At 43.4% G+C, this 25,362-nt stretch overlaps 1 protein-coding gene across 4 annotated transcripts; it reads right to left on the bottom strand.

The window, feature by feature from the left end:
- Positions 1–1,427: 1,427 nt before the first annotated feature.
- sbno1 (strawberry notch homolog 1 (Drosophila)) lies at positions 1,428–19,272 on the bottom strand. Of its 4 annotated transcripts, none has more exons than XM_048990018.1 (33): positions 18,910–19,272; positions 17,510–17,627; positions 16,851–16,961; positions 15,406–15,715; positions 14,926–14,964; positions 14,611–14,711; positions 14,301–14,397; positions 13,826–13,986; positions 13,603–13,736; positions 13,425–13,515; positions 13,168–13,329; positions 12,883–13,018; positions 12,520–12,625; positions 11,946–12,099; positions 11,665–11,847; positions 11,484–11,581; positions 10,925–11,073; positions 9,872–10,072; positions 8,262–8,438; positions 7,785–7,957; positions 7,364–7,495; positions 7,138–7,273; positions 5,945–6,057; positions 5,786–5,857; positions 5,605–5,704; positions 5,379–5,453; positions 5,134–5,280; positions 4,925–5,019; positions 4,672–4,758; positions 4,448–4,585; positions 4,282–4,358; positions 3,966–4,159; positions 1,428–2,637 (listed from the first exon to the last, which is right to left on the bottom strand). In XM_048990018.1, exons 2-33 carry the CDS (start codon positions 17,621–17,623, stop codon positions 2,495–2,497), a joined length of 4,206 nt encoding a protein of 1,401 aa, XP_048845975.1. In that variant the 5' UTR covers positions 17,624–17,627; positions 18,910–19,272; the 3' UTR covers positions 1,428–2,494. The 4 variants fall into 4 exon arrangements, with proteins under 4 accessions (XP_048845975.1, XP_048845982.1, XP_048845988.1 ...); XM_048990025.1 differs by having other exon boundaries at positions 14,301–14,394; XM_048990031.1 differs by lacking the exon at positions 14,926–14,964.
- Between the last annotated feature and the right edge of the window lie 6,090 nt (positions 19,273–25,362).

Genomic DNA, 25,362 nt, shown 5'->3' with positions numbered 1-25,362 from the left:
CATTTTGACCCAAAACGTGTTCGCACTATATATATACAAATAAAACACTTAAGTTTCGGAAAATAAACATTTTAAAAAGATTTTTGCCTCCATACATATAAAATCACCAACAATACGTGTTTTGTTTGATATACATATTTTGTTGATTGTAGTTTTTACATATTTTTTTATTTTCACGTTTTAGCAGTTTTTCCAGAAAGGTACTGCGCACTGTCCAGATAACTTTACATCACTTTCCAGACATTCTGTTATGTGTAATGTGTGTGTATATGTATATTAATATATATATGTGTGTGTGTATGTATGCACATACACACATACCCATATGTATGTATATCTATGTAAACACACACTTTTGAGCGCTCTCAAATCAATCAGGAGCATATTTTACCAACATTAGTGTGATGGATATTTCGAGAAATGTGTATATGATATATTACCATACAAATATCTGGAATAAAAATGTACATATGATTAAGTCTAATAGAACCAGTACTTTTTCTGAAGTAGATGTTATTTTCTGTGAGTTGTTCAGTATTATTTTAGTCTCATTTTCGTCAGACGCTTAACGATATTTTCAAAGAAAAGAATCATTTAGAAAACTGATTGCCATGGTATAAAGGAATTCAAAGGTGGACTATTCGACCATCTGTTAGGCACAAGTCCATCATTTCTTTCCTGTAAACTAAATGTGTCGTATCGATACTGCGTTAATGACACTAGCACAGCCATGAGGGCTGCTTCTGCTTCTGATTTTTTAACAAAGAGGGATGTGTGCCACTTTTAACCTCTTCCTGTCGCGTAAATCTCCCCTCCCCCTTTCTTTATGCCCCATGACGATTCGTTGGACTTGCGTGCTAAATTTTTCCGCTGGAAGGGAGGGAGGGACACGACACGCAGCTCGTCAATGCCCGGCACTGTTACGGCTCCCTGGCTTTGCACGCCCTGTCGATGCGGCGCATTGTGCTTCCCAAATGTAACGTATACCCCCCTACGAAGAGCTGACACCCGACAGCTTGGACTATCCGTCTATGCAAATCCATGAGGTTTAAATGAGAAATACACGCCTGGCAATTACTGAATGCGGTCACTGAGATTCTGAGACATTTGTGTGTCGGCTGCCCATAATATGAAATTCCACCACTTGCAGTTTTCCTTTTTAACTTGCTGTCGTTTGCTTTTTGCGTTTCTGACCTTTAAGCCAAATCACAGTCAGAAACGAGGCACCCCCCAGCCTCATAAACAAAAACATATTCACGGCTTCAAATGAAATTTAAGCTTTTGAGAGAAGGGACAATCACGTTCAAAGAAAAACACCCTGTGAATGTGTTACAACCAATTTAGAGTGTGTACATAAGATTGAATATTGAGGAAAAAATACATAGTATGGACGTTTTTCTAACATTTAATAAATTAAAATACAGTGATTTTGTTCTCAAGGTTTATTGGTCATGTGCAAGATTTAAATACCTTGCTCTTGAAGAGATTTAAATTCTTTGTACAAGAAATCAGTAGTGCAACTCGTGCAAGCATGAAATTACATTGCCCTCCATTGTTATAAACATCAATTTTAAGCAAAAAGGGGGGGGGGATATGCAACTATACATTTTTTTACATCAATGCATCATTCCCGCATTAATCTATCCCATGAAGACATTTACAGCATCTAAATCAAGATATCAGAAAGTCCTTTGCTCCGACGTGAAATGTATTTGTATTAAGCAAATATTAAAACACATTGATAGAAAAGTAAAAAGATCAACACAAAGCCAGATGAAGGCTTGACTACAAACGACATTCCAGTTGAAAAAAGAAAGGAGAAAAAAAAACACATCTTCAAGATTTGCACAGATGGGGAAGGGAGGGTTCATTGTAGATCTTTAAATCTGACCACATTAAATGAACACCGTAGTCCTTAAATGCAATGACGGGTCTGTCAAATCATGCAACGCTGCAGATCTGAAAGTGCCAGAGGCAGACGGCGGCTCATGGATACCGCACTTCTACACTGGCTCGAGGCTGCGGAGAGATTCCATGGAGGGAACAGGACAGGGTGGGAGATCAGCAGTGCCATGCTTCTTCAATGTCTGTCCTCCACACATCCTATAGTTACGTTTAGCACGGGTCCCTGGGGGAGGAGGGGGGAGGGAGTGATTGTTTTGTCAAACTAACCCCTGAGCATTGTTAATGTGTCTTTCAAAAAAAAAAAATAGAACCAATAAAAGTTCAAGCACTTCAAAAGGTTGAACGGAACCGACGAAACAAAAGCTGAGGAGCAGAGGTAAGAGTACGGGAGGTGACCAAAAAAAAACGAACATGAGGGGTCCCCCCCCGCCCCACCCCAACGTCCACTCCTTCATTCAAGTCTCCTCCGTGCAGGAGTGAGGCACTCAGCTGATCTCTCCTTAAAGTACTCTTTGGGCGGGAAACGCTGGCAGCGTGGGGTGTGGGCCGGGCACTGGGTGGGTGGGAGAGAGGGAGGGAGAGCGCCCCACTATGTCTTGGAGAAGTGGTTGATGCTCTGCGGGTGCAGCTGCTGCCACATCTGCTGCTGCCTCACAGCCAGCTGCTGGGACTGATCGGATGACGAGAGGATGTTGAGGAGCGGAGATGTGCAGTTCGATGGAATGATCAAGCCTGGGACAGAGTTACATGTCAGTACAATTCGGCGAATCCAGAAAATGTCCCAAACGGATATCTTAAGATATTTTACCCTAATATGGCATCGCTACATTGCCCATTCAGGGATGGGCAGGCATCATTACCATGGTGAATTCTGATGGACATTGCGATCAAAAAGCAATTATAATCATGGAGAAGATATTTACAAATGTAACCTACATAGTAGGGCTGGATGATCTGGCAAAATATTTTCTCACAATAAACTTACTTCATCTCAGTCAATACCAAAACTGATCATCATGATTTAAGTCATTATTTTAAGGCTCCATTTTTGCTTAAAATTACCTTTAGAATAGTCATTAAAACATTCAGAACAGCGTAAGGAAGACTGCAAACAAATCATAGAAAAATAAACTTATAGAGCGAAACACTAGAAAACGCCAACAGTAGGGTTAGTTGGTAGGCTTTTATTTGCGGGCCTCAATCATTGATCCTATGAACGGGTTTGAGATTGCTTGTGGAGTTGTCACCTCACCCTTACTGAAAAATTGAATGCTCTGTCCTATTCTTAACTAATACGGGACGTAATTTGTCCCGCATTTCTCTAGATTGAAATACGAAACCTTAACTGCTGGCTGTAAGCTGACTGTGGCACTTGCATTCTGTATGTTCTACTGGACGGCAGAGCTTCAAGTGGTGAAATAAGTTCAGAGTACTTCCAGCTTTAATTGTTACAAGTTTCCAGGTGAATTTACAGTTTACAGCGTCAGTCTGTTGCATGTACCGCCACATCAGCAACGTCTTATCTACACTGTTTTTAAAATGAGCTCTCTCTTTCTTCACTGACACTTGAGGTTTCCTCTAAAGGAGTGTTCTCTTCCATATTACCACCAAAAGGGGAGCATGTGGTGTCCTCTGCCAGCTCAATCAACTGGGCATCTGTTGGGCACAGGCCATTTGTTCTTAAAAGAACATCGTACGGTTGGAAATGCATCCCTTTTTGAAATGTGATTGTTCGATGGCATACGTCGGCCTATGCTCCTTAGTTTATCGAAGCTTCACATTTTGTCAAAATTTTATGACTAAGTCGATATATCACTTTTAAATAAGCCCAGCCCTACTACACGGTTTCTCTCAGTCTAAACATTCTGCCACAGACAGAGACGAGTCATGCCATAGAAGTGCATGTCCATGTATGACCAGAGTGAGGATCCCTGGGGGAGGGGCAGGGGTGTCCATTTACCATTTCATGTCCATTTACTTCTCTTATCCGGCTAAAAGATATTCCACACAAACCATGTGTGGACAGTCGCTTGAACGTGGACAGAAAGTAAATGTCTCACCCACAATTCGTTGGCTATCTTCAGTTCTCAATCGAACAATCTGCATTTTGACACTGGTTCCACTGACAGAGGCAAGGACACCCTCCACCTTCGTCCAGACACTGAGCACGGAACCACATAGGACGTGGTAGGTCCTGCAGCGAAGACCCACGTCGCACTGGAGCCCAACCGATGCTTTCTTACAGTTCCCTCGCCTGTGGAGACCAATGAGACCCCCGCACGGCCAATGAATGAAAGCAAAGTACCCAGCTGAACGGTGTTATTAACATCAATCATCAGCTTCTGAGAATTAGCGAAGGCAGAAGCAGTTACCCACCAATAAGCATGGGAGCAGGTGTCTGCTGAGGAATTGTACTGGTCTATCCAATGCTGCTTGGCATCTTCTGAAAGAACCTATTGTGAGTGGGAGGAGAAGCGCGTCAGTAAGAGTGCCTTCACAGCCCACTTGCAGGCCGAAACGTAACCAACAAGCCACCACCCACCTTTTTGCACTTCTTGTGAATATCTGCGTAGGTTTCTAGTTTGAGCTGCTTCCCAGTGTTTGGCCTGTAGACTAAGAAGAGTCTCTTTTTGGCGTTAACCTCCTTCGCCAGTATGGAAGTCTTCTTGTTGTTCCTCACCTAACAGACGTAATTTTTAAAAAATATTTCAACCTTTGGACATGGAGTCAATGACCTTAGCTTAACGAAAAAGACATCAATCTCACCTGTACATAGAAGCCATCGTCTGGTCCGCTCAGCTCGGCCCAAATGTGGGTGGCATCTTCCCAAGACATGCCCCTCTCTACACTCACCTGCAGAGACAGGAACAGAATTCCCCATCAAGTAACAGAACCCATTTTCCCCTTTTGTGGAAAAGACGCAGCTCTCTCTGTACTGATACACATAAACGTCTGTAGAACTCAAATCACCAGCATCAATGAAAGAGTGGCATTTTAATCCAAGAGAACGCACTCTTACCATAGACAGTTCTACATGTCCAGAGGTAGAATAACCTGGGGTCAGGAACTTCTTGGAGTCTGTTTTCTTAACCTTTTCATCTCCTGATCCCAGATCTAAACAGGACAGAGAGAGAAAACCAAACCAGATGTCATGCTTAAAATCTACTGTCAAGTGAGGCTAGGAGCCAACGTTGCGGAAAGGCCACATTTCAGAAAACGCTGACCTACCCAGAATTCCCATGTCATATCGACCGTTCTTCTTGGCATTCTGAATGACTGCTGTCAGCGTGTCTGAGAAGTACTGGAATAGTGCGTTCTGCTGCTGCACCTCCATACCCAGAATACGGTTGAGAAACTTGCCGATGTTGTTGTAATCTGCCCATAAGAAAAACATGTTAAAAGTAGAAGACAAACCCCATTTTTGAATTTGTAAATGTGAGATCTATCTTAATATAAAATAAGCCACATCTGACCTTTGTCCAATGTGAGAATGCCTGAACGATCTTCAACATTGATTAATCCAACTCCAATTAAACCGTGGCGGATTTCTGTAGACAAAAAAGTTGATAACGGCAAGTTTCATTCCAAGCTACAATTCACAGTGGAGCAAATGAGAACAGAAAACACCAAATATCCCTTTAGCGATGCATTCTGACAAAAACACAACCGTTTGAAGTGACATGAAAGCAACAGCAATACCTTTAAAGAAATCGCCATCAAAGTTGGCAGGTGGGGAGACCAAAGGAGAGTCCAAGTTGACAATGGACTTCATCACAATTTCAAGTGCATTTCGACCATACTGTAGGGGGGACAAGGCACGTCAGCGGAAATGCAGCCCAAGGAGAAACATCTCAAGCCATTACAGGAAAAAAGCCATTACCTTGTTGTCAAAGTTGAACCTACTCAGATCTCTTGTTTCGGTGGCTCGCCGGTCCCCGTGCGTCAAGGCACCCTAAGCAGGAATGCCAACGTGTTTACAGATGCTCAACATACCAAGCACAAAAACATGGCACCAATCTCTTCCGACCAGGCAAATTACCAAGCTCTCAAGCCTTTTGGCAACAATGGAGGCGAAACGCTGCTCCCCAGCAAGCTCGGAGATGAGGAACACATACTCTGGGGCCGTCACTTGGTTGGACCTATGCGTTCTACCTGTGCTCAGATAGGAAAGGGAAGAGGGATTATCAGGACAAAGATATTTCAAATCACTGAGCACTTGGTGGGAAAATACCAAAATCTAAATCAGAATTCTGAAAATCTGAGGCTATACAACCCAAAGAGGGAATGGTGTAATGCATCATTCCGGGTTGGGTTAAGCAGAATGAAATAAGGCTGACATCTTAGACATCTGTGGGGTATACCACAAAGTAAGGTTTACATACCCAGAGATAGCCAGATCAAGAAATCCCAACTGCCATGTTACATGGTACTACGACAGCAAATTAATGGTGCAAACCAAGAGTTTGGACAATACCATGTAATAATACCCCCCTCCCCCTCACCGCATGACAAATTTTATGATCAGCACCCCCGTTGCCTTGCATTTTTGGTAAAAGGCAAGGACTTTCACCCATTGTAAGCGGAAAGCTGGCACTTAAACCTGCTTGGATCAGGTTAGGTGTGCAATGTAAGTTACAATGAAAATATACTGTATAACAACGAGCTATGATTAGTAGAGCCCAAAAATTAGAAGTGTCAAGAAGGCTCATTAACAAGTCAACTTGCTTAGTGTTACAAGCCTCAGATCAGCAAGTTAACACTATTTCTGATTTTATAACCGCATGAAAAGAGCATAAGAGACAAAAACAGCTTCCTGTCACCCCCACAGGTAAATGGCATACAATTAAACTAAGCTTGTTAACCACATCATTTAAATGTAACCTACAAAAATGTACGAAAATCCTATAACATCCAAAATATGAAACCATTTCAAACAAAGAAAAAATAAATAAATAAATAAATAAAAACCTGTCACATTGAACTTGCTACAAAATCCAGCACAGAATTACTTGGCAGGGCTGTTTCTCACATAAGCAGAACATTTTTTTTTAATTTAGAAACATTCTTTAAACACTTCAACACGCTCAATCTTCCCTGCATTGTTCAGCCCTTCAGGACAGACAAACAGTATGCTGCCTGCACAGCTAAGGACTGACATGCATGCGTCCGACTCTCATCAGGCAGGATGGGCCAGGGTGAAGACTTGACTTCGCATACTGCTTGGAAACATACCAAACTGCTGAATGGCTCTGTCGGCACTCCATGGTAACTCCAAGGTCATGTGGACCCTCCTGCGCTGATTCTTCACCCTGCGGTCGGCTTGCAGAGAGATACCGGAGCTGGCTGCCTCCGAGATGATGGCAATGTTCTACACGTGACACAGGAGAAGCGAATCGTGAGTTACAGGAGTAGCTTTTCCCCCAATCACAAGTGAAGAGGAGGGACACATGCGCTCCACCTTCTCTCCTTCCATGAATCTCTGCTTTTCTGTGAGGTTGAGAATCTCCACAGGGACATCCTGCTCTGATCGAGACTCGTAGGAGATGCTGCCGTCGTCATTGCTGACCACTCTACCCTTCCGGCCGGTCATCTACAAAGCAGTTGTGGGGTATCAGAAGGGGTGTGATGTTATTAGAAGTCAGGCTCGAACCCCATTCACATCCCACAAGGCAGAAAGTACAACAGTATTGCTTCAACTAGTGTTTGACAAAACCTAGAATGCTTTGAGGGTCAAATCACAGCAACTAAGAGCTAACAACCCGACCATACTTTTTGCCTGGTTCAGAAGGATAATACAGCAATGCTTTCAAGTACTGGGTAGACTGGTCTTATATAATTATATATAATTAATATTTGGTTATATTTTATAACGAGCGAACCTCTGCCACGTTGTCAGGACCCCCAAGCTCGTCAATGAGCTCGTCAAGGGTGTTGGGTGGAAGGTCCTCAGCCAGGTCCTCCAGCTCCTCCAGCAACTGCCGCTTCATCTGCTGAGCGCATTCCACCGCATCCTGGCTGGTCACGCAGCCGCTGCTCTCGCTCTCCTTCTTGGCTGCACATTTGAGAAACGCCAAATCGTTCTAACTATTTAGCAAACTCATTTTCCACAGATGACGGACTCTTCACACACTAATTCTATAGTGTGTAAGGATATCAGAGCAGGGATCCTCTGCAAACAAGTAAAGTTAGCCATGACATCACGCTTGCGTACTTCAGAAAAGACTAAAAAAAAAGTCTTGCCTCACTTTAGAGAAAACCTTCACACTAATGAGATTCCTAAAGTTTTCCTTTGTAGATTCTTCTCTAGTCATCCCAATGCACTCAAAGGAACTGGTCTGAACCACAGGTCCACTGACCATTACTGGACGAAGAGCTGGATATTGCTTTGGTAACAGGAGTGGTAAACGTAGGTCTTGTGGAACCCAGGCCAGAAGCCAGCAAGGCACTTTGGATGGAATCTGGGTCGATGGACTTTTTCTTCTTGTTCTCCTTCACCTTGCCTTTCTTGTGCTCTTTTCGTATTAACCAGGGATCTGGAAAAAGGGAAACATACTTGGATCAATGAAAAGTAGTTCTGAATTCAGAACTCAGTGACTCATATGAAACATGAGTTTGACATTGCAATGAAGTACACTGCATAAACTAAAAGAACCGAAAATAAGGTTCTAGTAGCTTATTGCATGTGCAGTAAATGACTCATACAGTCCGACACCTGCAATTACAGGCCTACGGTTTGGGCGATGAGGATGATGTCATTGTTGTCATGTCAACTGGAATGCACAATAATGTTCTGAAATGATAACTTTATTGTAATTGCATATGCATGTTTAACTGCAGTGACAAATCTCAGAATGTGGACTCAAATGCAGGCTACATCTAATGTTATACAGGCACATATTTACGTCACTAATTAATGCAGCTACTAGTTCAAAATCTAGAGCAAAAGGTGAGTGACCTGGTAAAGAAGTTGTCCATTAGGTATTTGGCAGTTTTTATGTGGTTTCAAGGCAAACGAGAAAGGGGACCCCGTAAATTTAAATAAGTCATTTGCCGTTTCTGCTGAAAAGACTCAAATAAGGGCTGCAACATCATGAATCCTTACTGTCCTCCATCATCCAGCTGAATTCCTATAGATAAGCAAGGCTAATTCTTAGCCAAGTTCAGTACCATGCATTTCAATTGGTCCACACGTTAAGGACTGGCTCTCTTAGCCTATCAGAGTGTATCAAACAAACATGAGCTTAAAATGTGCACAAATGCAAATCATGAGATTCATGCTAAAGTGCTATAATTTCACACAGTGGAGAAGACTTCCTTCAAAGATGTGCTTAACATTTGATTGTCAATGCGTCATGCAAGTACTTTACGAAAACCACCAAGAAGTTACTAAACCAAGGTTCACTCAAAGGTAGAAACGGCTAACAGGAAGGGTTTTTTTTTGCCAAAAATGGATATATGGTCGAGCATGAATTTAGAACCTTACATGTCCATCAAAGCACATTTCACAAATCTAGACTGGAGAGGCCAAAGAGTCACCCAGTAGAGAACCTGGGTGATGCACTGCCCTTAAGTAAATCTCTTAAGGCAAAGTTGTTTCTTGGTTAGTGTAATTACTAATTGTGTTTTTAAGCTATTAAGCTTACAGCACAGCCATGATGGGCTTTCTGATACAAGATCCTTTGCAACAACCCATTTTCACAGGAGCAGAAACAAATATCTTAACACATACACATGCATATATACACACGTCTTGTGGCCAAATTACAGAATGTGATTTTTTTTATGGAATACAGATTTTTATCAGTTATCGCAAGATTTAAAAATGGAGTACACGTGATTTGAAAAGCTGAATACGACAATGATAAATTAATCCAAAACTACCTCCATTCTGGGCACGGTTCATTGGATAACCTGAGGCTGTGCGAACGTTCAGCATAATTACGTCATCAGAACTGTGTGTGCTTACCGTCTTCCTCATCCTCACTAGACTCATCCCTGAAGGGGTTGAAGTCGTCTTCATCCCCCGAGCTGACAGACTTGAAGCTGTTGTCGTCGCTGTCGACCTCCTTGTCGGAGGGCTCAGAGTCACTGGCGCTCCCCTCCGAGCTGCTTCCAGAGAGGCCGCCGGACACTCGCGGCTTCTTCGCCCCCTTCTTGGCCTCTTGGCCTGGAACGCATCAACACCGGAGGGATGGGGCTCAACTCAGAGCTTCGTGACACTAACATCGCTCCGAAAACACAATCACTCTTTAAAAGAAGAATCCAATCGCCAAATTAACTGCGATCACTCAATATTAAACGAAACCTAGAAAATGTACCTATACATTAGTCACACACATTTGTTTTTATTATATAGAAAAAAATCTTACGACTTCAGGCCTGAAACACTAAAAACTTCCTCTACAGGCAATTAGTAATCTTTTGAATCCCACTTAAAACATGGAATATTACTCATCTTAGGCGTTCATTGCAACAAGACAAAACAAGCAGTGTACTAAGACACAGTAACTGGACATTAGAATTCCATGCCCCCACCACCCCTTGGCAAGAGGCCTTTGATAAAGCAGACACCCCGCAGCTTTTAGCTAGAAGCAACGCACACCTTGTGACCTGCATTGCGAAACGAAAGCAGCTGTTGATGGGAGCAGAGATGAGTATGTGGGAATCAGGCACGGGCGGAGATCGCAAACTGAAAAGGCTGGCCGAATCTACAAGGATTATACGCACAGTAGCTGCAGATTTTTTCCTTTTAAAAGGACCTTCACTCTGCAAGTATATGCAGGGGATTTTTTTGTTGCAGATGATAACATTAAATGGATCGCTTCACCCACAAATACATTATCTTTTAACACCATGAACTGAAGGCAGCTGAACCTATGGGCCACCTGGCTGCCGGTTCCACCTTTTCCTGGGCAGGATGGTCTCTGGCCACTGCAAGTCTGGCTGATAGGATCCGTAAGCACAGCCAGGGACTGCTGCCAAGAAAGTGTTTGGGGGGGGGGGGGGGGGGTGTGCTCACCTTTCCGTTTCTTGCCCTTCTGGTCGGTGGCTGCATTGTCATTGGGGGAGGGGGTTTTCTTGGCTGACAGGTCGATGCCCAGGAGGCTGAAGAGCTTCTGCCTGTCTGGGGCGGGAAAGTGCTTCTCCACCAGAGACTGTAATACACCCCTGTGACATACAAGAGGCACTGAGTGTCAGTGCAAATGTGTGATATTACCCCGTATTACAAAACAGGCCCAGCAAGCCCCCAGGCTGCCTGACTATGCAGTATTATACAGCATTATCTTCCAGTAAACATCATATATAAAAACTCATTTAAACTATTTTTTTAAATAAACCAAGCATTATTCCGCCTTCAATACAGTAAAGACAATGCAAATACATGTTAACCTTCTGTTAATTCAAAACTAAATTGCTACAAATACCTAGGCTTATTTTTCTCTAAAAAAAATTAAGGAAACCTCCGGCTGTTCATTTAGAATAATTTCATGACACGGGGTGGAGGACAGCAGATACGAGATGTGAGATATCAGGGACCCCGTCTCCTGTTGGCTGGTGAGGAGGGGGATTAAACTTACTTGGCAGTGGAAACAAAGTCATTGAGTTCGCCTCCCCCCTCTTCCAGGGCTTCGAGGGTGCGGGCTTCTCCTGTCGACTGGAGGCCAATGACCACACACTGCAGAGAGGCCGGACGTCAGGCAACCCTTAAGTGGCCTAACCCAATAACTGCGGCGAGGGGAAAAAGCGGGGGCTCCATACCTTGCCGTTTTTGACCTCCTCCCGGGCCAGTTGGACGACCCGGCGGACTTTGGAGGCAATGCACAGGTACTTGAAGAAGCGCTGGTGAGCCGACCAGAACTGGCCCCACATGGACTTCTTCATGCGCTGCTCGGCATCCATCAGGTTGGCCGCCTGCTGGAATTTCTCACGTGCGCTGACCCACTGCGAAGCACAGAGACATGGCATCCCCGTTAGATGTTGACCAGCTCCAACGGGCCACCGGAACCCAAATCAGAACCACACAGTCACACTGGACTCACCAAACGGACAGCCTTGTTGTACATCCTGATATAATCACCCGTCAACGGAACTTCATCAATCTTGAAAGTTACTCCAGCGAAGCTCAGCTGCCTGGCGATGTACATGCCTCGTAGCTTCATATCCATGGCAACTATCTCCATGGCACCCACGCCCCTTAAAATGAACAAAATTCTATTTCAGTGGACTCCTCATCTGGTAGGTGTAAGGAATTAACAGTCATATGTTCAAGTTGAAAGCCAGGATGACAGAGGTGAAACCACAAGTTACATAAGGTATTGTGTGAAGAACATTTCAGGACCTAGAAAATGCAGAAAGCATAAGAAGCAGGAACCTTTTCAGATTAACTGTAAGGGATTTTAACACTTGTTCCACCATTTTAACAGAGGACTTTCATGTTAAACTGCAATCACTCTGTTCAGTACTTGCTTTTTAAGTTTTGTTATTAGGAAGGAACCATCCCTCCATTGGAGCCACACACACACTAGGACGGCTATTGATTGTCAGTTTACAATTGGTCAGCACACCAAGGCCAAAGCTCAGCTCAGAGGGAGAACCGGGTCTTCCACTGCTCACCTGCGCTCCACGGCTTGGATGAAGTTGCTGAACTCCTTAAAGGGCGTCCCCTCCCCCCAGATGCCAAGCCGGTTCATGTATGCCATGTTCCGAGGTTCTGATGCACCTGTAACACAGCGAGAATGGGGGTGAGGGAGTCCACCATCCTGTCACCGAGCAGCCACTGCAACAAACCCCTCCAAAACGTTTGCTACAAATAACCCTACAAAAATCAGACAAACCTTATCACTGATCATGTTGTTAATATCACTTGCTAATATGGGCCACTGAAAAGGCAACATGCATGATCATTTCATCTCCTTTCATATTCAGGAAATTCACCTGCCTTTCACACAACACACCTCCATCAGAGGAACATCTCACCTGTGGCGCTGGCGTAAACCACTCGTGCTTTCGGCAGATTGTTCTGCAGTTCCAAGACAGCCAAACCCGTCTTGGTGGGCTTGGAGGATCCAATGGGACACACATTCTTTGCCTTGTGGCATTCATCAAACACAATCTGACACGTCACTCAAGGAACAAGCCAAACATACATGGCAAAAAGATGGGGAAAAAAAATTTAAGGAAATCATTATAGCCCCACGAAGACTGCTGGCAAGGACTTGCTAAGTGCCCGACGCAATAACAGAACGGTTCCGAAAAGGATACCACACCGTCGAAGTCTGAGCCACACCAGTGCAACAGCTGCTTGAATCTCGTCTTGTATTTCCCACCTGACTGGCTTTCGCCAATCAGAGAAGAGTATGTGGCAAAAATCACCCCTTTCTTCACGCTGCCGTTGTGCTTGGAGGAAATCTTCCCATATTTAAACTAAACAGCAGGACACAAAGAAAAAAACAGCCGGCTTTGGTTTTCCAGACTTATGTAGCTGCCAAAAACGGCTCGACGCGCATTTGCCAACCTACCTTGTTCAAGGAGTGAACCTGGATATTTTTCGCCCCGATGTCTCGCAGGTCTCTTTCCGCATCATACTTCAAGTCATTAGACACGCTAAACCTGGACAGCAAACAGCCCATAGTTACAATGAAGTGCATCACTGAAATTGCAAAGGAATCAGGGCTTGAAAGCAACAAGCTCTCTCACCATAGCGACCTCTTCCTGCCCAGGAGATAGTTCTCATAGATAATGCCAGCAATGGTCCTGCCCTTCCCGACACCTGCGCCGTCCCCTATCAAGTATGCTGCTCTGTCCCCGTTCGGTAGGAATGTCTCGTGTTGCTGGAAGTAGAAGCAAAACCACCAATTAAAACAAAGCATGTTGAGATGCTGAGTACTGTGGGAGGGGGATCAACAGATGGGGACCTTACCTGGGCAGCATACGTGATGGCCTCCAGCTGCAAGGCGGACAGCCAGCCCCTGTCTATGGTCTCCTCTGGGATGGAGAGGTGGTACCACACGTTCGGCGGGGAGACGCTGGACAGGGAGCTGGTCTCCACCACTGGGTCTGGATGCCGCAGACCCACCTTCACTGGAGGGGTGATGGAGTGTACTATCAGGGCTGATTTACATCTCCCCAACATACGCACAGATACACACTGCTGCTTAATCCACAATTAATCTCGAATTACTTTCATGGAGATAATCTGCTTGAATCTCTCTCTCAAGGGTTCAACAGCAGAGCCTAACATGGAACCTCACCTAGCAGCACTTACATCTGACCCGCCGTTCCTCACCTCTGCGCTACCCCGCTTCCCTCAGACATACATCTCACTTGAATTCTTCAGACGCAACCAAATATTCGTGTGACACTCAGAAGCTCAAGAAGCCAGTGGGCACTCTTACGTTTCATAGGCATGTACTCCGCATAAGTCTCCGCATGCACCAGCTCTTCCTCCTCCTCCTCCTCAGGCTCCTCCTCCTCCTTAATCCCATGGGCCTTCTAGAAACAGGTGTACGTTATTCTTAGGGATCAAAAGCGTTGTAATTAATTCAACTTCATGCCACCACTAAGCTCATTCGCCTTCCCGCTGGGTATTTATTCAAATGAAAACAAACACCCAGGTGGCCTCCCCACCTCAGCATGGAGGAGGTTATGTAAACGGTTTTTACATAAAGAGACAGCTGCAAAGTCGGGGGGGGGGGGGGGGCTCACATTCGTGGGGGAAAAGCTCCTCATCTTGATGTCGTCGTTGACCCAGATGCGGGCCACATCTTTGCTGGACACTTCCTTCTTCAAGCCGTTGTTCAAATCAGCTATGGGAGGGGGAAAAAAAACAAGGCAAGGATGAGGTTGACAAAGAAATCAAATTTATATTAGAAGGTGCCACTTTCTTCCTGAAACTCCAGGATCTCAAAATGACTGTTCACCTGCAGCCCCAGATTTCCCCTTTACTTGTGCGATACCAGGGTGCATGTATGAATTTTTGCACCTCCGTGACCACCACTGTCGCCCTAACACCCGCCCTACCTGATTTATTTACCATCGTGGTTGAGACCAAAATGATTTCTAGAAAAGTAGATGGAACACAACGTCACAGTGTGATGTATGGATCATCTGAAAATACTACAATTTTAAGAGTACCCCAGATGACATTTTTAATACATCACGTCATGTTATATATTTTTTTTATATAAACAACATACAGAGGAAGTAACAAGAAGTGTATGTTTAAGCCAAACAAAATATCCCACACCTTCAATCAATGATGTGATTGGGTCCATAGGGAACATTCATTTGCCGCTAAGCAACCAAGAAAGGAATGACAAGCTGAAATCGTATCCATGGTAACTGTAGGTATCACTTAGGTTCAGGTCAAAATTGAGAGAGGTCTATTCTGCCATTGACAGGCAAGGAACGATGCCGGAATGGTCACATATCACGCAACATCATTAAGGCCAACAACGCAAGGAGCTCAAGAGCAACTGTATCCAATCCAGATAAACTTACTGGTAGCTGTGGCAACAGGTTGGGCAATATTCGGTGGAGGTTTGAGCTTCATGAGTTCACCCAGGCTGCTGGTTTTCAGAAGGTCCTTCAGCTGGATCTGGTCCTTGCCGGATGAGACCACCTCACACGTGGCGGCCGTGGAATTGGCCCGCGCGGTGGTGGAGGACGTGTTGATCACCTTGGCCACAGTTAAGGTTTGTCGGGAAGTAGTACTTGGGCCAACAGATGGCTTGGTCACGACTATCGTTCCCAGGGATGGGAGCTGATTCAGTTGATTCAGGACGAACGTGGTGGTCGACGGCTGAGGCTTCTGCAGGTGTCCAGGTGACAGGAGAGCAAAGGGGAAAGAGTTTAGCTCTGAAAGCGGCTGAAAGATCAGACAGCTCAGAATATGCATTATTCATGCCAACATGCCATTCACAACAAACATGAAATTTACCCAGGAATAAAAAGCAGGCACTGAAAACAGATGGATAAGAGTATCTAGAGGACAGTTCAACGAGTTGCATATGTGTTTGACTCAATCCCACATCAATGTACAGAGCTGTACAATAAAAAAAAAATAGAGTATCAAATACACACCCGGCTCAGATAAAAAGCACAGCTGCCCACAATTCCACCAGGGGTTACAGGGAAGATAAACATTTACACACCATCTGACAGAGAAAGGGCTTATGAATCAATAAAACAGCTCATTGGGCCTAATCCCACGCCAAACGGCTCTTAAAACCTCAAATTATGTACCAGGACACTCAGTTTCAAATGTATGCATTCACTTCTTGCAAAATGTGGCCACTAAGGACATTTCTTCTCATCATCCTTCCTGACCCTACAGCCTTCCAGCTCACCACAGAAAACACCACTAAAAGTCACTGGTATGAGGAGGACAGTAAACAAAAACTTGAGATGAATACAATATCTTAACCTGATACGCTGCTGTTTTCCACTTCAGAAAAGCACCTCTTTTCCTAAAGGCAAGTGCAATAAAAAAATCTTTTTTGGAAGCTCTGTTTTTCTTCCCACGTAAGGAGAGGAGTTATGATCTGGAAATACTGTGCGTCTCAGAAAGAATGTCAGCAGAAGTAGAGAGAGGGGAAAACATCTGCGCTATAAAGTGAATTACCTTAAATAATTGATATTTATGATGTTTTAATAAATTACTTTTGATCCTGGATGTTTGCATATTTAGACCAGCGCCATCCAACACAGCAAAAATGCACTACACCATTAGAAACGCTCTGTAATTACCATTTCATCCACACCTAATATATCAGGAGATATCTATCACAAAATTTAAATATGAATGAAAAGTGACAGGCCGCAGAACAATTATTTAGGGTAATGCACTAAAAGCATGTTAATTCCCTAGAAGACTGTGTCCAGATAAGAACATAATCCTCATTTGAAAGCACAGAAACTAGCCACAATAAAAATAAAAAACACACCCTAATTGTGACTGTAGGGGTTGGGGGGGTGGGGGGCACAGCCGGTTCCTGCCTCAGCACCCCGCCTGCTTCTGCTCCCACGCCGAGATCCAGGGCACTTATTGGAACAGACTGGAGGGATTAGAAAAGGAAAAATATAATGATTAAAAGTTCTCTCCCGAACATGTAAAATGGAGATTGCAAAAAATAAACATCCTGTAGTTTAGAAACTTATTCATTCATATGGGAAGGAAAACAATCACCATCTGAAACCCCCTTTCTAGGTTTTGGTTTTCAGTGTCTGAATGGTGTTATATATAGAATAATATATATATATATATATATATATATATATATATAATAGAAAAATGTTTACCATGAACAGTATGAAACTACCAACAATTAGCAACTTACTTGAACTACAAAGAAAACACTTAAGGCTTCTCGTGGATTCTTAGCAGCATGCAAAGGCAGTATCAACATTACCAAAATGTAGTGTAATTTCCCTTCAAGATATATTCCACCATAGTGATCAGTCCTATCTTGTGGTCCAGGTTGGTTTTTTTCTCCTCCCTCTCTTTTTTTTTTTTTTAAATAAATGCAATCATACTGACACCAAATAAGGGAGCTACAGCGGTGCGGCTCATCTGTCTGATTACAATACAGCTCAGGTTCACTACCTGTTGTACATTGCTGGGCTGCGCCATGTCTATGGCACTGATGTCAAATAGATCATTGGGGCTGATCCCACTTTCACTCAAGGCAGCGAGCAGCAAGTCTTGTCCAGGATCCATTTTCCTGGTGTAGACAAAACCAAATGAAAATATTAATTTTTTGGAGGGAAAAACACAAAGACAGACCATCCAAATGTCGTCTATATTGTTTTTTTTTATTTATTTTTTTATTCGGACTGCTACAAATATTTAAACACCACATTAAATAATTTCACGAGCAAATCCAACGTCTACAGCCAGCATGTGGCAGGCTTTTAACTTTCGGGTCTCTATATTCTTTAAATACATCATACATGAGAAAAAAACCATTACAACGCCGATTTTTCACAGTCGGAAGTAGACTTCACCATGAAAATAATTCTGACTGTACAAACGACGCCTTTCTGCCTTCTATGTAGAAAAGGTCATTCACAGCCGGCTACAAGTGGTCATAACCTCTACCGAAACACGTGTTCGCATGCAAAAACTTCCGGGTTTGAAGTCAGTGCCTAGCTACCAAGGCAACATTTAAACTGCCAAATTGGTACCGATGTATTACAAGAAAATTAAACCGTTCAAGCCAGATTAATAACGGAAAAGAAAGTGACCAGCTAATTGAAGATTGGGCCACAACTTGTCCGGTATTTTTCATTAGCCAACGGATGCCATCGGTTAGTCAGTGTCAAGTTAAAAAAAAAATCAACAGAACCGCAATGTGACTAAAACGTCAAATATGTCAAGGTAGATAAATAATGACAAATGTGAGTAAATAAATAAAAAAACAAAAAAAAACGTTTTGGTGATTCATACAGTCTCCCTGCTAACTGGCTAACGCATGCAGCCCATCGGCTAGATAACTAGCAGTATCGCCTCCTTGTTTAATAAATACGATAAATTTGCCCAATTTTAACGATCTACCAACTAATCTGATGAGCTAGTTCAGATACTACGAACAAACCGTGTAGCCCCAGGACTTTCCGCCAAAGATGAGGATTAAACGAGGTTTTCGTTAAAAAACCACCGTCGTATTTAAAAGCACCAATACTCAACAAAAATCTCACTTAGCTAAGCTAATATAATGGAACATCACGGAATTGTGGCCATCTAGGTGACAACACGACTTGCCGTGCGCTGCCACCTCGGGAGCCACACAGTCCCCCCCACCCCGAGTTAGTCGGCGCCGTCCTGCACAGTCACCTCTCAGCGGGCCACACAAAAACAAAACTAACGTTACTCCGCGATGCAGCTAGCTTAGTGACCAAGGGCGCCGGGCTGCTCCCACCGAGAAGCGCTCAACTCCCACAAAATCGGCCGGCAGCTGTCTTCAGACCTCGGACTCCGTGTGGGAGGGATGTAACCTTACTTACCCGTCCGATCTAGAGGCTTCCAGTCACCGCGACTGATTCGAGGTTGCTGCGGCTGCTGCTGCTGTCGCGCTCCGTTGCTTTCTACCCGACTGTCGCCATCTTTTCCGAGCGAGCGGGGCCGCGTGCGGGTCACGTGACACCCACACCCGAAGGGAGAAGCTGAAAAGAATCGTCCCCGGCGAGCGCGCGTGTCGGCGGCAGCCCAAAAACATTCACACTGCGTCCGTAAGCACACCGGACGCGTCGCCTCGAGGAAGGATGCCATTCTTGATATATCTATCATATATTAAACACATCGGAGAAGCGGAGAAGTAAGCCTTGTTCACGTGACCGGCGGCCCCTTTTCCGGATATGACGAAAGATTTACCCGTTTCCTTGTACGTAAATAATGACACAGCTAAGTAGCGGGATGCCATATTTGGAAGGTCAAATTACTGACCATGATCAGGTGTTTTTTATGATAAACATAACGAATATTAGGCCTACGTGATAAAGTTGAACAGACCAACATTCCTTACGGAGCATTTTTGTCAGTCTATGTTTTAAAAGTACGCTTGATATTACTTTACGGATCAATTCCAAGTCACTGCAATTCCAAGTCTTTAGAACTTTTACTTTGGATATTTTTTTCAGTACTTGGGACAGTCTGCAATGTTGCAGACGATAAAAATGTATTTTTCATATGGTACCGCAATTACTTTTGCATTTTAGCAAATATGAGTTTAACTGATATGTGATGGTTATTGTATTTAAATGACAAGAATGGTTTTGTTCCATGTCGGTCCAGAGTTAACTGTAAATTATCGATGAAGACATATAGTAGATATTTACATTAATGAATGTAAGCCACTGATGTGGTGACAGAAGATTCTATGGTTTCTATATTTTATGGTTTGTTTACCTTAATTCTTTCAAAAAAGCCAGAACAGCACAGGATCACAGATAAGCAGCCGTTAATCTTCCAGGTGGTTGTCACTTGGGGAGGCCTGGAGCCTCATACAGCTCAAAGCAGGGGTACATCCTGGTTAGGATGCCAGTCCATCACAGGGCATATACAAGCATATACTCATCCACACAATTCACACAACCCGTGCAATTTAGGGCCACCAAATAACATAGAAGATACCTGGGGGACATTGAGGGAACATGTAAAGTCAAATTAGAGGATACATGACATATCAATGGAGGAAAAATGTTGACTGGTAATTTTTAACCTGAGTGTGAGTTTCTCAGTTTTATAAAGTTATGAGGACACACTGAAAATTCAGTCCCTTGATGCATTACAAATTGTGTCCCTGTTCTTATGAAAACATGGAATATACACATTTTGCATCAAGATCCAATCAAAATAAGTGTTTTTGATTAAAAACTATGGAACAATAAGCCACATAAAAAGTAATACATTGAAATAATTAAATCATAATTACTCTATTTAACCATAACTACAAAGGAAGTCATAGAAAATGTTAAGGTCAATTATAAAGGCAAATTAAACTATACTGTACCATATGCAGAACACAGAAGTACAGAACAAATATCCAACATCCAAAGTTGCAGAACATTTAAATGCGAATAACAATAACCTCTACGTTAAGAACGATGACATATCTAACTATTTTTTTTTATTTACAACACATCTTTCTTTTAACAGTTTCATTTTTTTGTGAAAATATAGGTGCACTGTATTCCATTAATTCCTACCATAATTAAGAATTATGTTCCTTAATGCCAAACATAATTGTCTTGGGTTAGCAAGTTCATTGTTCTGACTATACTACATCACAGTTATCAGAGCAGTGACACAGTCCAGTTTACAGCTCAAACTGAGTGTGACTAAGATGAGTAATTAGTCCATCACCAAGGAGTGGATGGGGACACCCAGTGAGGATCATCAGCATTCACTGCTGACAAGAAGTTATTTTCATAGACATTTACAGATGTAAAAATTTACAGAGCTCTTACAAACCTTATTTCAGATACAAACATACCACTCATTTCATCATATATGCGCCTGAAATAGGGAAAAGGCATCTTATACTGGGGAAGTAGTTTAGTTGCACAGGTGGAAACTCCATAATTGGGATTTTGACTTTAATAAACAGATCTTTTATTCTTTAGCATCTTTGTCAGCTCTAGAAACAAACGTGTATTTGAAGAAAAAAGGTTTTGAGTTTGTTGGAATTACTTGGATCTCTGCAGTAATTATAGAATGTGGTCAGATCTTCTATGTCACAACAATAGATAAATACAATCTGGAAGGTCAAGGTTGGTGATTTTGATGCTGCCCCCCCCACACACACACACACACACACAGTTTGGCGCTCTCCGTTTCTTCCAAAGAGTTCAAGTTTTGTCTCATCTTCCCACAGAATATTGACCCAGGAATATTGTAGAATGTCGTCAGTGTTGCATACCATGCTCTAACCGTGATCGTTGCAGACACCCACTGCTAGGGTGAGTTACAAAAATGCTGGATTTCTTCTGCTCATAAACTGTCAGATTCTGGCCTAATAGAGGTCCAAGTCTTTAGAAATTAGTAACCCTTTCCAGTCTTATAAACTTTAACAACTCTTCTTCTGAAGTCCTCTGAAATTTCTTTCGATCAGGCCATATTGTACTTGAATTGATTTCTGTCATGAGGAGCTGCTAAGCAAAATTGTACGGTTTTTCTTTGTTATATCATGGGGCAGGTCAAACTGATGCCTGAATTGATTGGAGCACCCAAATTCAATTACTGTCTTTTCAAGGGATCATCATTCTAGGGGGTGACATACTTTTCGGATCTATGATTTTCACTGTTTAAACCATTTGTGCAATGAAGATATGGAAATGTTAGATATGGAAAATGGAAGAAGATATGGAAATATAATTGCTTGCTAAAGAAAAATTTATTATTGTAACTTAGATAAAGATCATTCATACTGAAATCCAGATAATTCCATATGGCTCACACACTTTTTCTTGTATGTGTATCTAGGGGCTGAATGACTTTGACCTTAAATTATGGTTTGTTCTAATAGTTCTTAAAGACAGATTTAACGAGGCAATTTTTTATATTTTTAATCCCCAGTCAAAGAAACAAATGCTTTAAATTATTATTTTTCGTATTTATGATATGAAATCATGTTTACTTTTTGAAACCATATTGTTGCATACTAGTTTATTTTTATTTCTTTTAAGATTGCGGACTCTGATGGACTTCATAATGGGATGTAGATATATGTGGAAAAAGTAAATACACATTATAAAAAGTTTGTCTTTTTTGACATATCTCGACAGAGAAATATTACATCTTTATTCCAACAATGCTTATAAGTATGATGAAATTGAATATGTTACACTACAAATTTACATTTAGTAACCATTTATACAATTAAAATAAAAAAGATTCTAATTTACTTTGAGGAAAAAATACAGGCTTACATTTATAGCTACATAAAACCTAAAAATTAGAATCAAATTATTAGGTCATTATTAGTTTTTTTTTGTCAAATCTTCTGTAGGGGCGGCATGGTGGTGCAGTGGTTAGCAAGCCTCACACCTTTGGGACCCGCGTTCGAGTCTCCGCCTGGGTCACATGTGTGTGGAGTTTGCATGTTCTCCCCATGTCGTCGTGAGGTTTCCCCCGGGTACTCCGGTTTTCCCCCACAGTCCAAAAACATGCTGAGGCTAATTGGAATTACGAAATCACCCATAGGTGTGCATGTGTGAGTGAATGGTGTGTGAGTTTGCCCTGCGATGGGCTGGCCCCCCATCCTGGGTTGTTCCCTGCCTTGTGCCCATTGCTTCCGGGATAGGCTCCGGACCCCCCACAACCCAGTAGGATAAGCGGTTTGGAAAATGGATGGATGGTTGGAAATCTTCTGTACTCAACTGGCCTTATTTAGTCATAGCCATTGAAGTACACTGTACCATCAAGCCAGATCGGGGGGTTGGTCATTCAGTTAAACCACTAATGACTGGTGAAATTGTTGGGTGCCAGGGAATCCTCATATGTGGGGACTTCCCACCCCTGCACATCCATAGCAATGCCCTGGAAGGATGGGCAAAAATGCTCCCATGAGAGCATAAATTGCTATATAACCTGATATATATTTATAACACATGATCCAAGAGGTTTACTGCAAATGGAGGCAATACCGGGCTTTAAATGTAAGCATGTATTTACTTTTTCCTTACATCTAGAACCTGGAATTGTGCATCGCACTACATGATGTACCTGTATAACTACATACATGACAAATAAAGGAATATTGAATCTTACACAGAAAATGTACATTTCTGCTCAATTTTGTTGAATTTCAGTCAAAATTTGATTTTGTTAGATTACGTCACAGTGGACCCCCCGTGACCCAGTAGGATAAGCGGTTTGGAAAATGGATGGATGGATGGACGTCACAGTGGACCAGTTCTATACTCTCCACAGGGTTTTGGAGGGTTCATGGGAGTTTGCCCAACCAGTCTACATGTGCTTTGTGGACTTGGAGAAGGCATTCGACCGTGTCCCTCGGGGAGTCCTGTGGGGGGTGCTCCGGGAGTATGGGGTGCCGGGCTTCCTTTTAAGGGCGGTTCGGTCCCTGTATGACCGGTGCCAGAGCCTGGTTTGCATGGGCAGCAGTAAGTCGGATTCGTTTCTGGTGAGGGTTGCTGCCCTTTGTCACCGATTCTGTTCTTAGTTTTTATGGACAGAATTTCTAGGCACAGCCAGGGGGTGGAGGGTGTCCGGTTTGGTGACCTCAGGATTAGGTTCTGTTTTCTGCAGATGATATGGTTCTGTTGGCTTCATCGGACCGTGACCTTCGGCTCTCACTGGAGCAGTTTTCAGCTGAGTGTGAAGCGGCTGGGATGAGAATCAGCACTTTCGAGACCATGGTCCTCAGCTGGAAAAGGGTAGAATGCTCTCTCCGGGTTTGGGGATGCGGCCCTCCCCCAAGTGGAGGAGTTTAGATATCTCGGGGTCTTATTCACAAGTGAGGAAATCATGGAATGGGAGATCGACAGGTGGATTTGTGCGGCGTCAGCAGTGATGCGGGCGCTGCATCATAAGAACATAAGAACTATATAAACGAGAGGAGGCCATTCGGCCCATCAAACTCGCTTGGGGAGAACTTAACTAATAGCTCAGAGTTGTTAAAATCTTATCTAGCTCTGATTTAAAGGAACCCAAGGATTCAGCTTGCACTACGTTATCAGGAAGACTATTCCATACTCTGACTACGTGCTGTGTAAAGAAGTGCTTCCTTAAATCCAGTTTGAAATGTTCTCCCGCTAATTTCCACCTATGGCCTTGAGTTCGTGTATTTGAACTAATGCTGAAGCAACTATTTGGTTGAACAGCATCCAAACCTGTTAGAATCTTATATACCTGGATCATGTCCCCCCTCAGTCTCCTTTGCTTGAGACTGAACAGATTTAGCTCAAGTAACCTTTCCTCGTATGACATTCCTCTAAGACCAGGAATCATTTTTATGTCCTTTTTAAGATATGGTGACCAAACCTGCACACAATATTCTAGGTGAGGTCTCACCAAGGAATTGTATAATCTTAGCATTACCTCCCTTGACTTATACTCCACACACCTGGAGATATACCCCAACATCCTATTGGCCTTTTTTATTGCTTCCCCACACTGGCGAGAATGGGACATGGAAGCATCAACATACACACCAAGGTCTTTTTCATGATCAGCTACCTTTATTTCAGTGGGAGTCATATAATACCTGTACTTTATATTTCTGCTCCCTACATGGAGTACCTTACATTTATCAACGTTAAATTTCCTTTGCCAGGTATCGGCCCAGTCACTAATTAAATCAAGATCCCGCTGTAGCTGCTGAGCCGCTAATTCAGTATCTGCTACACCACCCACCTTGGTGTCATCTGCAAATTTCACCAGTTTACTGTATATATTGGTATCTATATCATTTATGTAAATCGGTCTGTCATGGTGAAGAAAGAGCTGAGCCAAAAGGAAAAGCTCTCGATTTACCAGTCGATCTAGGTTCCTACCCTCACCTATGGTCACGAGCTGTGGGTAGTGACTGAAAGAACGAGATCACGGGTGCAAGCGGACGAAATGAGTTTTCTTCGCAGGGTGGCTGGGCTCTCCCTTAGAGATAGGGTGAGGAGCTCGGTCATTCGGGAGGGACTCACAGTAGAACCGCTGCTCCTCCGCATTGAGAGGAGCCAGATGAGGTGGCTCGGTCATCTGGTCAGGATGCTTCCTGGATGCCTCCCTGGTGAGGTGTTCCGGGCATGTCCCACTGGGAGGAGGCCCCAGGGAATAACCAGGACATGCTGGAGGGACTATGTCTCTCGGCTGGCCTGGGAATGCCTCAGGATTCCCACAGAGGAGATGGATGAATTGGCTGGGGAGAGGGAAGTCTGGGCCTCCCTGCTGAGACTGCTGCCCCCGCGACCCGACCTCGGATTAAGCGGGAGATGATGGATGGA

The sequence above is a fragment of the Brienomyrus brachyistius genome, chromosome 2 (assembly GCF_023856365.1).
Source record: "Brienomyrus brachyistius isolate T26 chromosome 2, BBRACH_0.4, whole genome shotgun sequence".
Lineage (NCBI taxonomy): Eukaryota > Metazoa > Chordata > Actinopteri > Osteoglossiformes > Mormyridae > Brienomyrus > Brienomyrus brachyistius.
The sequence above is the reverse complement of the archived record's forward strand: the minus strand, read 5'-3'. Positions and strand labels throughout refer to the sequence as shown.

Coding starts and splice junctions, on each gene's coding strand:
- sbno1 (XM_048990018.1), bottom strand. CDS start 17,623: ATGGATCCTGGACAAGACTTGCTGCTCGCTGCCTTGAGTGAAAGTGGG. Junction 10,073..10,924: donor GAAGGGCAAGAAACGGAAAG/GTGAGCACACCC, acceptor GATGCGTTCCAG/GCCAAGAGGCCAAGAAGGGG. Junction 5,454..5,604: donor TGATGGCGATTTCTTTAAAG/GTATTGCTGTTG, acceptor TTTTGTCTACAG/AAATCCGCCACGGTTTAATT.